At 46.5% G+C, this 16374-nt stretch overlaps 1 protein-coding gene across 9 annotated transcripts in view; it reads left to right on the top strand.

Moving 5' to 3' along the window:
- Window positions 1–16374, top strand: part of Prom1 (prominin 1) — a 126421-nt gene that overhangs the window by 343 nt on the left and 109704 nt on the right. For 3 of the 9 annotated variants that reach the window (XM_071614165.1, XM_071614164.1, XM_071614166.1), the window contains exon 1: window positions 5366–5846. In XM_071614165.1, coding sequence (XP_071470266.1) covers window positions 5645–5846 — 202 coding nt within the window. In that variant the 5' untranslated portion in view covers window positions 5366–5644. Of the gene's footprint in view, window positions 1–1489; window positions 1538–2602; window positions 2672–5365; window positions 5847–16374 lie in introns of those variants that run through there. The other 6 variants (XR_011707954.1, XR_011707953.1, XM_027936809.3 and 3 more) reach the window with 4 other exon arrangements.

Genomic DNA, 16374 nt, shown 5'->3' with positions numbered 1-16374 from the left:
GGCTGGAGCCCCGGTAGCCACCAGGGAACTGGAGGGGCAGCGGGGAACCGGAGGTGGCCCGGGAACCACGCCAACCCGAGGTTCCGAGATGTTCTGGGAGAACCGGGTAGGGAGCGCAAACTTTTCCGGCTGCGTGGTGGCCGGCGTCGCACGGCGCCGCTGGGGTCTTCCTCCTATTCTTTGGAGTGGAGCCGGCGACTGTGGGTCTCCAGGTGTCAGGGCATGAGATGGCGAGGGAGTCCCCCGCCCCCAAGCCCGCAGGCTTGCCCTTGGGGAGGTGGTGAGCGAGGGGAGGCTCGCCAGGGGTTTAGGAACTTTTCCGCGGTTAGGGGAGCGCTGGTGGCCCAGGGGACGCAGGGTGCCGAGCCTCCCCGGTGGAGCCTGGAAAGGGCCAACCTTCCTCGGTTTTGCCAAGCGGAGTGCGCTGTGCAACTGACCGCAGTAGGAGGGGGATCTGGGGTTGCAAAGGGAACCGGTTCCCGGGGGGCCACAGGAGAGCGCGCGCGCCCTCAAGGTGGAGCACCACCTCCTCTCCACCCTCCACGACCCGCTGGTTGCTCAGCTCCGAGAGCTTGGGCTTTCCTGGGATGGAGAAGCGGAATGCTCCGGATGCACCCTGCAGGAACGCGCCCACCGCGGCAACAAAGGGGAACGAGGACAGACGAAGAGCTCCGCGGCTGCAGGAGAGTCGGGGTTCAGGATCAGTTTCCCTGAGAGCAGGCCCGAGGGCGGAGGGGCACGGGTCCAGATCCCCTGCTCTCTGGCGAGAGTGCCCCCAATCCATGCCCACGCGAGGCCGCCGAACGGAACTGGCGCCGACGCGCTGGGGGCGCCCAAGTTACTCCGGCAACCCCCTCCCCCGAGCGGCGCGGCGGCCGGTTCCTGGAGGCCCCTGACTTCCCGCGCCCGCGTGGCCGCCCATTCTTTTGTGTCCCGCAGCTTAGGAGAGGCTCCTGTCTAGGGGGGAGTGGAGGCTGGAGGGAGGCCGGCCTGGAGTGGGTTAGAGGGAAGGCCGGGAAACCCGCGCCCGGTGCCTCCTGCAGCTACAGGTTGCTCGGCGAGCCCGACCGACCTTCCTCTGGTCTGGTCCGGGCTGGAGATAGGATCTCATTAAGTTGCTTAGGGGCCTCACTAAATTGTTGAGGCAACTACCGACTTTTGTTAAGATAAGCAAGTAGGTGATTGTGGTCCTTCGGCTTCCTCCACCCTCACTCACTCTTGACTCCAAACAACTTAGGCAACGAGTAAGGTGGAAACAAATGAAGTTGCTTTTGGGGGATTGAATATTTGAAAATCAACTCTCTACGATTCAACTTGGATGATGATGTATGTTTTTCTTTTCTCATTTGTGAGAAACTTTCTGTATCCACGGAGCTGCCTTCTCTGGCAAGATGAGCCTGGGGGTCATGGTGGAGTTTTGCTCAGAGCATCGATGGCAAAGCCCACCAGCGCTTTGTGGACCGCTGGCTGTGGGCCAGGACTTTACTGTTCCTTGCAACCCAAGCTGCTTCCCACTGTAGAGATGAACCAAGCAAAGGTTGGAGACTATAAACAGCTGTCATTGTCACAGTTAGTGAGTGATACCAGAGACCCAGCCCTTTCTCAAAAGCTTGCGGCTATTTTCTATTTAGCAGCACCCTTTAGTTTTGTTTTCTTGATATGCCCTATAAATTTTTTATGAACTTCCGTATAATTTCCATGCTGTACTATTTCTCTGTGTTCTAGTTCAGTGAAGTAAATAAGTGCATCAAACCACAGGTTGAAAATAACAGAACTTTAAGCCAAGTATTATGTTGTTGGTATTGTTTTAAAATAAAGGAACTAGGTTATTCAGTGGGGTGGGAGCTGGCTTTGGAGTTTTGTTAAGGATCAGGATGCTTTGTTAAAAACAATGTAAGCAGCCTGACATGTTGGTGCCCACTTGGAATCCCAGCTAGTTCTGAGGCTTAGGCAGGAGAATTGCAAGTTCAAGGTCAGCCTCAGCAATTTAGTGAGGCCCCTAAGCAACTTAATGAGATCCTATTTCAAAATAGAAATAAAAAAGGACTAGGCATGTCCTAAAGTGGTAAAATGCCTCTGGGTTCAATCCCTAGAACCACCAACAAAAGCCAATACAAGTGAACTCTGGGAAATTGTTGCAGAAGAGGGCTTCTGGGAATGGTGATGACTGGGTGGCTTGAGGGAGGGACAGGAGGGCTGGCTAGGCTCTCCTAGGAGCTCAGGATATGGCAGGCACCCAGACTGGTGTATGGCTATGGTGTTGGATATGGCTGTTGGCACTGCCGTCTTTGGTGCTAGAATTAATTAGAAACTATGTGACTTCAATGTATGCTGCAAGCACAGGCCCAGGAACAGACACCTGATTGGCCTGGCTTGGCTTACCCCTCCAGGACCAATTTGGGGACCTCAGTTGGCCTCATAATGAAAGGCAGGGCTTCCTCCCTCAGGACACACAAAGGTGGGCCCAGAAGTTAGGGAGCCCTCACATCCTGCCCAGAGCATCTCACATGATGAACACCTAAACAGGGACCCTTTTTTAAAAAAAGAACAATTTTGAGAAGTTCCCATCAAATGAAGAAAAGAAAATGAAGCTGCTCATTCACCCTGTTTGCTTTTAAACCAGTGTTTGCTGAAATGTGGTTCTCGGGCTCCAGACTCAGAATCATGCGAGGTATTTGTTTAAAACCAACCTTTTTGGACCCCTTCTCCTCATATGAATTCATTGTGTTTGGGGTAGAAACCAGGAATCTAATCTGTACCCCATAAATCAGGAAAATGGTAAGAGGGTCTTGTTGATTAGTACCTGTTTAATATGATAGCCCCTGAGGCAGAAATTTCCAAAGCTTGCAAAATTGAGAGTCCAAACAAAGGTATCTCTCCCATCATGGTAGACCAAATGTTCTGCATGAGAAGCTCCAGTGAGTATTGCATTGGAGGAAATGGCCATGGGCAATCCTACGGGTAGGATAGGACCATCCTTTCAGAGGCTAGAAAGCAGCAAATAGGTAAATGTTTGGTACCACTTCAAAAAAAAAAAGGTAAAAATGACCATTTTGTGTCAGTTTTCCCCGCTGCCATTTTATTTTTATAGTCCTTTACTGAATACCTACTGTGTGCCAGGTCCTCAGATTATAGGCGTGAGCAAGTCAGGATCCCTGCACAGCAGCTGGGATAGATCAATTCAAAGCAACATGACAAGGGCCTTTGGAAGAGCATACTTCACATCTGTGTCCTACGGTTGTATCCGAGAAGCCCATGGTATCGGTAGAAAGCGGAATGGGTGATATTCAACCAAGAGCATAATCGTTCTCAAACTCCAGTTGTCTTGAGAATCAGTCCTGAGGAGATTTTATGGAAAATCAGGTTAATGGGCCTCATCCAGAAATTAGGTGTGGCATTTGCATTTTAAGCGAATACCATTGCATGCTGATACAGAAGTTGCTGATACAGAAGCTCAGCAGCTCTTGGGACCAGGTGGAGTTTATTAGGAAGCACCCAGACCTTCTATTTTGGCACAGCCGTTAGAACCAAGGTGAAAAAAATGTCTCCATTTGACCTGACAATTTCTTCAATTGTCTAGCATTTTGCTTGTGAGATTTTAATATTTTCTTACAATTTAGTTTAAAATTAATGAGGGATCTACACTTCAGAGCAGGATGTAAAGAAATCTGGACTTGCAGCTCCAGTTGCCTCTAGATGGCTCGCTGCCTGTCTTTGCAGGGGTGAGCAAATTTCCCTCCACCTGGAATTTCCTTTCTGCCTTTCCACTGAGGAGGACTTTGGCAGTGAGCTTAACCACAGCTCTCCCTAGTCAGTTCTGACTCTGGCTATAGGTTAGTGGCATTACCAGGAAGTGAGCCTTTTTCAGCAGCTGAACCTTTAATCCTTGCAGCTGCTAGGATTAAAGTTCTTCTTTAGCAAAACTCCAGCTAAGGTCTGAGTGATGTGTGTGTGTGAGAGAGACGTTCAGAGGGGACCCTTCGAGAGATGTAGCCTGGGTCCTGTGCACATTGTGAGTGTCATGGAGAGCCAGAAGCAAAGTGTGGGGTGAGTGCTTTTGTTCCTGGTAGCCACTTGGCATCCGAACAGCCCACGATTTGCTGTAGGGTCATGCTGTTGGTTGCACTGTGCAGAAGTAACTGGAGTTGTGGCAGCATCAAAGGGCATTAGATATGCATTAGTATCTTCATTCAAATAACTCATGAAATCCACCTCTCATCTGGAGCTTACTTTGACTTGGAATCTAGGTAGTGGGTCCTCTGGCTTCTTGTAAAATGTGTCTCTCTCTTTTGATTGTCCCCTTTTCCCTTTTTCACAATGTGCATTTTATGGGCACCTTTTACTTATCTTGAAAGTTAACGAGTATGATGTGTATGTAGCTTACAAAATGGCAGCAACGTTTTGCAGAACACCTGGGTGGGGGCGGGGGGAGACACAGACACACGTGTGAGCCAGATTCCACTTCTGAGTTCTGGGCTGTTCACCTCACCCTGTGACCTGGCAAGGAAAAGCAGTTACGTTGATTTGTTTATTTCTTATATTCAGCAGATGCTGAATACGGACACCAGCTGTGTGCCCTGCTCTGTTAGATTCTGGGGACAGAAAGAACCTAAGGTCCACCAGGACAAGGGCGAGGAGCCTCTGCCCTGTCTCTCACCTTCCTGTGCCTAGCCATGGAGATGGTGACCTGGGACAGAGGTTTCTATCAGGATGACTCAGTGAACTTCTTAGGAAGGCAAACAAGAGTGTCATAGGATCTCCAACAGTTTGGTCCCTGACCTCGGGGTCATCCCCTTTTGGTTTGGATTGCGGGTAAGATGGAGAATAGGCCTTTGGAAATAAGATCAGTCTATTAATAAGCAGAATTTAAGGCTGAGTGAATTACCTCCAGGCAGGGAGAAAAACACAGACTTGGAGGAAAAAAGTGAGCATATAGTGCATTGCTGGGTCCTCTGTGGAGCCTTGATTGGAGCCTAGGACAATGAGCTCTGTAGGATCTGTGTCTTGGTTACCTGGCTAGAGCTTGGGCTCTGAAGGCAGACTGCTGAGTTTGAGTTCTGGCTCCCACGATCATCACCTGTGACTTTGGGTGAGTTATGAAAATCCTCATCATGAAATGGGCTAATGCCTTAAGCATGCGCAACAGCATTTGGAATCTAGTAAGTGTTTGGTAAATGTTAGTTTCCACCATTGCACAGTCCCCAGTGCCTGCCTGTCTGTAGAGCTTGGAAAGGATCTGTATTCTGAGTCGGCCCCACCCCCAAGGAAGGACCTTCTCTGAGTTCTTGTTCCTGCCAGCCCCTCCCCTGCAGCTCTGGAGCAGCTGTGTGTTTGATTTCCACCCTCCGGGATTAGGCTGAAGGGTTTGCTCTAAAGCTTTGCAGTCTCCTCTCCAGAGCAGCTCCTGGTGCAGGCAAGTGGCCTGTGTGGGTGACTCTACTACTGTCTCTTTCATTGCCAGAGATGTTGCCTTGAGTGAATGACTCCATTGAAGGAAGCTCTTCTGCGTCCCTTGCTGCAAGCCAGCCCTGCCAGGAAGAAGACTCAGCAGGTCCAGGACCCACTAGACCACTTCTGCACAGGAAGGACCTATCTTCCCTAAGGCTTCCAGAAGCTACCTCATGTTCAGGGAATCTTGCTAGCTATGGCCCTCCTGTTTGGTGTACTGCTGCTGCTGGGGCTTTGTGGGAATATCATCTCAGAAAACACTTCTGAGGCATTGGATTATGAATTGCCTACATCCAAATATGAGACCGAAGACACCTACAGTCCCGGGCCCATTAGTGTTCTCTTCCAAATGGTGCGCATATTCATCTACATAGTGCAGCCCGGAGAGTTCCCTGAAGGTAAGTGCCGACTTCAAGGAAAGGTGGGATTTGTCTCCACATGCACCATGGTATTGTTCTTAATGACAGTGCAATTCATATCAAATATATTTAGTATTTTAAACTATGAGTTTCAAAAAAGGCTGATTTGCATAGGTGCAAAAAACTTTGAGACAGAACTTCAGTTAATTAAGTTGGCAGCAATGTGATTAGGATAAATGAAATTCAACTCTATTGCTATGTTGGTTTTCCAAGTCCTTACCTTTTTTACATTTTGTTTTGCTTTGCTTAGAGCAATGAATTTCTCTAAAGCACATACCGAAGGTAAAAATCAAGGTAAAAATGCAATTTCTGTCATGAACTGAGAGGTTAATAGCTACCTGGCTCCTCTTGGCGATGTCAGTGCTTACAAATTTAATTCTGCCCGCTGCGAAATGCAATTTTGACACTGCTTAGGGAAAGGGCAGACCTGTCCAAACCTATTTATCTTATTAACAGTTTGCTTCAGATCTAAGTTTGGGTGTGAGAGACGGAGGTGGAACTCGACGTCCAGTGTGCTATTCTTTGTACACAGTGCCGATGTCCACTTTGGCCTTCTCTTTCTGCTTTATCCTACACATCAGAACTTGGAAGTTGTGATTGCCTTCATGTTAGGTCTATCCCATGCTTCTAGATTTGAATATTGTTATTGATTATTAAATTTATAGTAACCTTTATTATGTTCCTCAACTGGTCAGTTACTGTGTGTGTGTGTGTGAGAGAGAGAGAGAGAGAAGGAGAATGAATTTATTTTGGTATGTCTCATCACTTATTTATATCATGGGAATAGTATAAGGAGTTTCACTAAAATATATGTTGATTGAGGTTTTTTTTTTTTTTTACGTTTGTCTTTTATCAGCTTGAAAGAACTTGAAGTATTTTGGTTAGTTTAAATTTCAATTCAAAGAAATGAGTCTTACTACGCTCTTACTGTCATAGAAGAGTATCCCAAACTAATGCTGCTTACGTTTCATTGCTTGAAAAACTATAAATTTGGTAATTCAAAAGATAAAAGTAGGAAATAAGTTGAACTTATTACTGTTGATTACAGAATTCACCATTTTGAATGCATCCCTTAGTTTATTTGTAGGCTTAATACAAGTCACATTGAACGAATAAACAAAATAACTAGGAGTGCTTCTCATCTCTACTTCTTTTTTTATGGTACTGGGAATTAAACCCAAGGGCACTTAACCACTGAGTCACATCCCCAGCCCTTTTTGGTTTTTTATCTTGAAACAGAGTCTTACTAAGTTGCTTAGGGCCTCACTAAATTGCTGAGACTGGCCTTGAACTTGCAATCCTCTTGCCTCTGCCTCCAAGTCACTGGGATTATAGGCATGTGCCACCATGCCCAGCTTTACTTCTTTTTAAAATATATGTACCAAGTGTAGAATTCAGTTGTTTAATTGAATTTGCAGTGGATTCTTCAGAAAGATGAGGCTTCCCATGTCTTAGTCTAAAGCTCCTTGTGTACTTGTCTAATCCCTTAATCTCTTTCCATATGTTGTTCTATTTTGCTTCTTCTGAATTTCAGAGGAAGGTTTCCTCAGGTTTTACAATGAAAAGCAGTATTTAAAATCTTCCTTCAGATGACCTGAGTAGAGGCCATCTTTTAGTCTTAAACAAAATTAGCAATGCATTTGAAGATTCTGAACTCCAGCAACATTGTTAGTCTAGGAAATACCTGAAGAATTTAAATCCAGAGGTAATCTGAGGTGTTAGCCTGGTTTGTTCCTTGACCTTCATCAGTACTTCGTAGCTTGGAGCAAGATATTACCAGAAGTTTCAGCAGAAGAGCAGAGTAGACCATCCTTACAACCTTTTTGGGGAAAATCTAATATTGAATATAATGAATGACATCTTGCAATGTTGGTTTTTCTCCACCATCTTGCTTTTTATATTCTTTCACTCAGCTAATGGATTTCATAACGGTCTCAAAGTGTTCACTAGGGGCTTTACAGTGTTGTAAAGGACACATATTAGACAGTCACAATTTTTCCACTGGGGCAAATGCATTTCATGGGCATTATAGATATCTTCAAAAGCAAAGATGCAAAAGCATCCCCCCCCTAAAAAGGAAAAAAGAGGAATTCTTATTTCTTATTCATCAGTTTAATTAATTAGTTTATTAACCAAAATAAAACTATGGGGTAAATATAATATTTTCACAGAAGATACTATCCCATGGGTATATTTTTTTATTTGAAAGAACAAAAGTACTTTGAATGCAAGATTCCCCTGTGGCTTGAGGACTGGGAAAGGAAGGGACAACCCTGGATCTGGCCTTTTTTTCCCTCCAGTACTGGGGATTGAATCCAGGACCTCAGACACTGAGCTACAACCCCAGTCCTTTTTATTTTGAGAAAGGGTCTCTCTAAGGTCTTGAAGTTGAAATCCTCCTGCCTCTGCCTCCTGAGTGGGTGGGATTACAAGTGGGCACCACTGTGCCTGGCCCCATCTCATAATTTTTTTATATACATTTTTCAATTTGCTATTTTCTTTCTTTATTTTTTTTTATGTGGTGCTGAGGATTGAACCCAGGGCCTTGTAAGTGCCAGGCGAGTGCTCTACCACTGAGCCACAACCTTAGCCCCCCATCTTATAATTTTTAAGAATTCAGCATGGATTTCTCTTAAGATTTTATATTCAAAACTTTGTGAACAGTTTTTGTTGGCTATAGGATATAAATATGAAAAATTCCCCTGTCCGGGGGCAAAAAATTGGGGAGCCTGGCCAGGAGCACACGCCTGTCATCCTAACTGCTGGGGAAGCCGAGGTGGTAGGATCTCCAGTTCCAGGTCAGCCTGGGCAACTTACTGAGCCCCTGTTGTAAAATATAAAGTAAAGCTCTTCTGGGTTCAGTCTCCAGCCAGCACTGGAGGGAAGGAAGATGAGGGAAGTCCTGCTTTCTACAGTGTCCTTGCTGTGAGTTGGGAATGGTACCTGAGGACAGCTGCTAGGGTAGGTCACTGGGGGTGGAGGCTCCTGCCATGGTTCAGAGGGTCGATGATGAATTTACAGCGAAGCAGAGCGTCACGGGGAAGTGGATACAGTACGTTATCTATGGCCAAAGAACTGTAGCATAAATCTTGGCTCTTACTGTTGCCTTCTGGGAGATCTTGGTCAAGTTCTCCCACCCCCAGACCCTCTTTTCCCTTGGATGGAGTATGACTGTCATCATAGCCCACTTTGGCTTTGTTTTCGAGGCTTAAATGAGATGCCTGCCGTATGTGTAGCCTTTGTTTAAAACCTTGCCGGAAAGGCACAGAGAAATATGCTCAATAATTATAGTTGCTGTTGACTTCAATATTTGGGAGGGAGGGTTGGCCAGATAGCAGAACTGGTTGAGAGCCGTGTGTAGGAATGAGAAGGTGTCTCCCGGAAGGATCCCGAAACCAACCTCATTGCTGTCCCAGGAACATTCTTCACGGAATGGCCCCATTGGATGCACTTTTATTACTTTTGGGTGGAGGGTCCCCTGAGCGCCCCCACAGGAGCAGAACAGGCAGAGAAGCCAGTGCGATGCCCGTGTCCTGCGTGATCTGCACTGCGCTGCGCTGTCTGTCCAGCAGGCTCTTGGTTTGTCCATTTCTTTTTTCTTTTATTGCTGTCCCAAGCCTCCTGGTAAGGCTGGCTTTGCCACGCATCAGCTCCCTGGATTCCCCACAGCTTGGGGGTGGGTGATGGCGGTCGGTGGTGCTGCTATTTCTACTTATTATCCTCCCCTTTACCGATGTGAAAACTGAAAAAGACATTACACATTCTGGGTGTGCAGTAGCAAGTGGCAGCCGGAGACTCCCTAGCCCCCAGGACCAGTTATCCCTCCCATAACCCATATCTCCCTTGTTTTCCTTCCATTTTACTGTGATGCTTTTAAAACTAACCACGGGCAGGACCGGGGATGTGGCTGAATGGTAGAGCAGCAACAAAACCCCCACGAGTTATAGAAGAGAACCAGAAAGCAAGCAAAGAAAAAGTTTAGAAAAGAGAAAGAACCAAAATAACCATTAGTGAGTAGGGAAAATAGTAAATTTTGCACATTAAAAAGAATGTACAATTTTAATAATTAATAATTTAATAATTATGGCATTTAAAATTACCTAATGGGGTCGTTGAGTACCTCTTTTGGTTTTATGTGGCTGGGATGAATTTGGCCTAAGTTAAGAACCAGATCTGAGCTGCTCTAGTGAAGCAAGCAAAGAAAAACCACTCATCTGCTTTTAGTTTTATAAATTGTCAGAAATGGTTCTCTACGTTGCTTCGGTATATTTTTTAAACGAGCTCTTTGGATGGTTGACCTATTTCTAAAAGCATTTTCGGCTGATCTGATTTGTCCAGAGAATAGGCTTGGGATAGAGGTACCAGTGGGGAAGTCGGGGTTCTTGTGGAGTTGGGGCTGCTTCCAGGGTGTAGCTGCTCGGTTGCAGGTGGGGAAACTTACTCACTAGATTGACCAAAACAGGGAGTTTATCTTCAGAACTCCAGGTGTCTCCTGGTGCTCAGTGAGGTAGGAGCCACAGGACTGCGCCTCACTCTCAGGATCGTTCCGCTGTCCATCTTGGCTCCTCTGTGCATGTCCACGCTTGGCACCTCTTCCCCACACCTTCCCATCTGGTTCCCCCTCTGCCATTGTCCTTGTGGTGGACATTGCATTGTAGAGAGTGGCCAAGAGTTCTTTCCCCTCTTGTCCCAATTCTTCATTCCCCAGGGATGGCCTCTGGATCCCTGGGCCAATTGCCAACTGTGAGCCCATTGAGTGGCTGTGGCCAGGATGGTGCTGTGTGGACCTGGCTCACCTGCCACTTGCCACCTGCCACCATAGCACCATGCCACCATGGCATCAGTGGCAACAGAGCAACTTGCAGGAAAGGCAGAGCCTGGTGGACAGCCCAACAGAGTGTCGGTGCCAACGTTCATGCAGCCCTGGGCCCCCACACCTGTGTGTTCTGTTCTTACCTAAGTCACACAAAGCCAGCATTGTTCCCTTGAGACCATGTTACTCGTGTTGTCATTGGACCTTGCCATAAATAAGGTCATAGAGGGAAAGAACTCATAGGCACTGCTGCTCCCTCCCCATCTCGGTCTCTATGATGGGCAGCCTTCAGTCCACCTGTCTTCCCTATCAGTCCCCCTATCTTATCACTGGGACACTTCAAGGAATTTAGACAAGTCAACCCCTCTGTGGACAAGGTCCTGTTTGTACCCATTTACAGAAGAGGAAGCTAAGGCTGAGACCTGCCCAGGTACTTCAAGTGAGAGGTAGTCAGGGCTGAGCCGACTGTAAGGTCTAGACTCATAATTTCTGCTGATTTATTTTGCTGATAAAGTGAGACTCACAGTGGTTGAGGGAGTGTCTCAAGGTCACTCATGCTGATAGCCAAGAGACGGTGCCCAGGTTTGAACCCAGGGTCCTGGAACCCCCAAGCTTAGGCTTTTCCCTGAGTACTGTCCTGTTGGCTCCACAGAGGGGGAGGCCTGCTGTCCAGATTGTGTCTGTCTGTTGCTGGGGACCTGTGAGTGTCGGGGGGTGGACAGGGATTATAGCGGGCGATCAACCCTCCTCTGTGAGCGTCTCCAGTTTCATAGGATGGCCTTTGAAGCGCAACTGAAAAACTTGCCCTGACAACTACTGTTTCACTTCCTTGTCTACAAAGAAGCCCTGACGTGTGGTCCTGTCTATCCTTAAGTAAATAACAGGCCGGCTGGGCACAGCCGGGAATGCCTCTAGAAAGAGGCTGTCCCCACGATGATGTCCTTTCAAGAGGCCTTCCCATGGGCGCAAGAAATTGAAGATGAAGCACCAATAAAGCAGGGGCACCCCAGCAGCTGCGGGGTGAAGCCAGAGTGGTGGGCACCTCACCTTTCCCAGGGACTGGGCAGAATTCACATCTTCAAATCTGTGCTTGGAGAAGCGACTGGCAAATGCGGTCTCTACAGGGTGGCACCAGCTCATAGCTTCCCAGTAGGATGGTCATCACCAGGGGAAATGGCCACAACAGGCCTGCCATATACCCGCTGCTGGACTGGCGTCCAGATTCAGGAAAGGGCCCCAGGTGCTTTGTGGTAGGGAAGAACTTGTGTCCTGTAACCACTGCCGGGGTTTGGATCCTTGCTTCTTTTACTAGCTCTGTGATGTTGGGCAAATTACTTGATCTTTCTGTTCCTTAGTTCTCCCTCTTTAAGATTGAAATTATTAATAATTATACCTACTTTTCAGGTCATTGTAATATGTAAGTAATTAATATTCACAAGGCACAATAGTGCTTGATAGAAATGCTGTTAAGTGTTTTCAAATAAAATGTGAATATATGTGAATAACCCATGCTTATTAAAAGCTTTTAAATATCAGGCTTTGGTGAACACGGAGGGGAGATGTGTTTATTTGACCCTCACTTTCATTGATTTTGTAATGGGGCAGTGACAACGTTATCACAAACTGGGTAGCTTAAACCAGCACAAATACATTCTCTCCCAGCGGGAAGCCAGAAGTCTAAAATCAAGGTGTGGGCAGGGTGTCATACCCTCTGAAGAATGGTTCCTGTGTCCCCCAGACTCTGATGGCTCTAACTGTCCCTTGGCCTGTGGCAGGCTCACTGCCATCTGTCTGGCTTCACATGGCTGTCTTCTGGGTCTCTGGCCCATATCCCTCTTTTCCTTTCCAAGGACATCTGCTGTGGGATTTGGGGCCCCACCAAGTCCAGGATGATGTCATCTCAAGACTCAACTCACTTACATCTACAAAGACCCCCCTTCTCTAAATAAGGCCAGTTCACGGGTTCCTTCCTGCATATAAGCATATATCATTTCAGGGGCCACCACTCAGCCCCCAACACGTGATGTTCTTCCTTAGTTCTCTCTGTAACCCTACACAGCTCACAGATTTTAAACCACGTGCCCCAGATCACATTTCTAGTAAAGGACTGCAACCAAGTTGAAACCTGTCTGACTTCAATTCTGTGGGTAACTGGTGAGCTGCTCCTGCTGCGAGTCTGGTGCCTTTTGGCTGATGGCGTTGGCGGTGTCCTGGCTCTCAGAAGGCGGCACACACAGTTGGCTCTGACCCTGGGCAAGCTGGTCCATGCACACCTGAGGGATGAATGGTGGGGAGTCAGAGGAGGCCACATGAGGAGAGGAAGCGGCATCTTAGTCGAGCTGGGAAGTGGGTGGGAGAGCTCCAGAAGCAGAGAGCATTCTGGGCAGAGGGCACTGCCCATGTGAAGCAGGCTGAGCGGCCAGCCTGGATGGAGCCCTGTGTGGCCAGGAGGTTGTCAAGGGTCTGAGCCAAGGGGTGGTTTGTGGGCAGTGGGGCGACACGCTCTGGCACATCACATGGGGTTCTGCAGAGAGCAAGGCAAGCATTCCTGAAAAAGCCTGACCAAGGCCACCTGGAGCAGCCACGGGGCATGCATGCGTTTACTGACCTGCTGCTGGAAATTCTCCTGTCCATCTGCTGCCAGGGTCGAGCTCAGTGTCACTCCAGGTGTGGCCTTTGGGCCCACAGCATCTGCATCCCCTGGAGCCTTTCAGCTCCCAGAAGCTTGGGCCCTTCATCCCTCACTGAATCAGAGTCTCTTGTTTCGGCTAAAAAGTATTTAAATTTTTATAAAAATTTTAAAAATATCTAAATTTTTTGAAGTATAGAATATGCGTACAGAATGGTGCAGGTAAGCTGAAACTGTGCAAGTGAATCACGTTCAGATCAAGGGAAAGGCTGTCACCCAGGAGAGCGCCTCTTGTTTCCTGGTCACAGTCCCCTGTCTCATGCCAAAAGTGACAGCCCCTGGCTTGCATGGCATGGCCCAGCTGCTCCTGGGGACCTGCATATGTGCACTCTTTGGCTCTGGCTTCTTTCACCAATATTTTATTGATGAGATTCATCTATATTATTACATGTATTTGTCAATGTTCTTTTTACATATCATCCTACTATGTGAATGTTTCTAAATTGATGGTATCCACCCTTCTGGGCTGCTGTGTGAGAGTTTCTTGTTGGGGCCGTAATGCCCGGTGCTTTGGTGCCTTTTGGTGAGCCTGTGTATACGTTTCTGTTAGGTGCTTACCTAGGCGTGATTATTGCATGGTTTTCACCCTTAGTAATACGACCAGTTTTCCCAAGAGAATGTGCCAGTCAAGTCCTTAAAAAATTAGGGAGAACTTCAAACATGTGCAAAAGAAATAGCAGAGTCTGACGAGCCTTCGTTTCTGTGTCGCTCAGTTCCAGCAGGACCCTCTTGTGGTGGCCTTCCATGTCTTTTCTTCCTTGCAATTTATTTGTCGAAAAACCAAGTTGCTTTTCCTGCAGTGTTTCCCACAGCCTGCACTTTGCTGATTGCGTCTTTGTGGTGTTCCTTATCATGTTCCTCTGTCCTTTGCATTTCCTGTGAAGTAGTGCAGTCACTCCTCACCCTCCTCCAGGAGGGATTGGTTTCCAGACCCTCCGTGGATACCCAAATCTCAGGATGCTCCAGTTCTTTATATAAAGTGACACTGTGTTTGCGTATAACCTATACGCATTTCCCCATACATTTTAAAACATCCTTAGACTACTTACAATACCTGATACCACGCGAAGTCTCAGGTAATAATAAGAAGGAAAAACGTCTGGACACGTTCAGTTCAGTACAGATGTAATTTTTTTTTTTAAAAAAGGAGAGCGAGAGAGAGAGAGAGAGAAAGAGAATTTTTTTTTAATATTTATTTTTTAGTTTTCGGCGGACACAACATCTTTGTATGTGGTGCTGAGGATCGAACCTGGGCTGCATGCAGCATGCCAGACGAGAGCGCTACCGCTTGAGCCACATCCCCAGCCCCAGATTTAATTTTTTTCCAAGTATTTTCTATCCACAGTTGGTTGAACCCAGAGATGCATTATGCATATGATCTTTATACTTGTAAATACTTTCTATGCATATATGATCTTTATACTTATAAAGATCAAATTTGGGTTCATATTTGAGGAAAAAACAGCTTACAGATGGTGTTGTACATTTGCATCAGAAGATGATGGATAATCTGGCTGTGTCTGTTTCAGATGTTAGCAGTGCTTGATGGTCACTGTCTAGATTTATTCATTCCTAAAGGGCCCAGTCTTTTAAAACTGTTCAGGAACATGCTTTCAAATATATTGAAACTTTGAGACTTTGCATATTTGGTAACTTGAATTTTTCACTTAACGTATCATGGGACCTTTCCATGTCTGTTCTTATTATAGTGTCGCCTAAATTAAGAAGTTTCTTTTAAGTAAGGATTTTAAAACTTTCATTCACCAATCTTTTGATGTATGGCCAACACTTAAAATTTGCTTTTATTACAAGTTAATTGTTTGAAGTTCCAAAATTAGTGTTTCTGATATAAATCACACTCAAAATGCATCCTTTATACTTTTTAGTTTTTTTATTTTGGTTTCTTTGAAGTATAGTAAAAAAGTAAAACACATTTGGAGTTCATAGGTTCTAGATTTTTCCATCTTTTGTTTTCCTCCAGACTCTTACAATTTACTCACACACAATTTCATCCAAATGTCAGGCCTTGATTAAGTCTTTCTAAAGCATTTGACTTAGTTTTTAATGCTCACTCTCTATGTTATATTTCTTCAGTTTATGTAATATTGGCATGTTCATTATTTTACATCAACAGGTGTATTTCTTATATAGAAAGAGGCAGAAAGAGGGTTTGGGAGCAAATCTGGCATTTGTGGCTTGAGTCCTGTGCCCCTGACCAGGTTCTTGTGTGGAAGTCCTAACCCCCAGTGTCTCAGAATGTGATATTCAGAAACAGGGCCATTGTGGATGCCCTGCTTTTGGCTCCGCACTGGGTGTCGGGCTGGAAGACCTCACCTGGAGATGGGAGCCTGCCTGTCACCCTCCCTCCACTCGCCCACTGACACGCTCCTTTCTTTAAAGCTTCCCTTGAGCTCTGCTGACTCTTGAAATCCACTCCCTCTGGTGTCGAGGTCTTGACCGCCACTTCTCGGTCCCGCGCACCCTTTCACTGTGGCATTTCAGGGAGTGTCCCTCTCCTTCCGCGGTCCTGGGTTAGGAACTCACTTAGCCAGCAGTGCCTGCTTCCTCGTCGCTCCCTGTTGTTTCAGAAAGTTTGAGCTTTTTAAGAAATTAGACCTACTCCATCTTTCCCCACCACCCTTTCTTTCTGCATCCACTCAGCATAGGTCAAGAATTTCCTGTGCGCTTCCTTGAGATAGGAGCAGCGCGGGCTCAGGACGGTGCCGGTGTTACCTTCTATATCATGCACATCTTATCCCCGCAGGACCCTGAGCCTTTCCGGAGCTCGCTGCGCTGCGTGTAAACTTTCTACTCCCCTTGCTTTCAGAGTTGGTGTTTTTCCTTGCATTCCTCCTCAGCTGTTAATGCATCTCCTGTCTTCAAATCCTGAGGCTGCATTTTTACAAATTTCTGGAGGAGTTCCAGTGGGTGCCTCTCCATTTTTTTTTTCATAGAATTCAAAGTGCATGGATTTTTTGGTGGCTATTTATAATTCATAGACTTTG

This window comes from Marmota flaviventris, chromosome 7 (assembly GCF_047511675.1).
Source record: "Marmota flaviventris isolate mMarFla1 chromosome 7, mMarFla1.hap1, whole genome shotgun sequence".
Taxonomy (NCBI): domain Eukaryota; kingdom Metazoa; phylum Chordata; class Mammalia; order Rodentia; family Sciuridae; genus Marmota; species Marmota flaviventris.
Note: the sequence above shows the minus strand (reverse complement) of the source record. Positions and strands in the feature narration are given on the sequence as shown.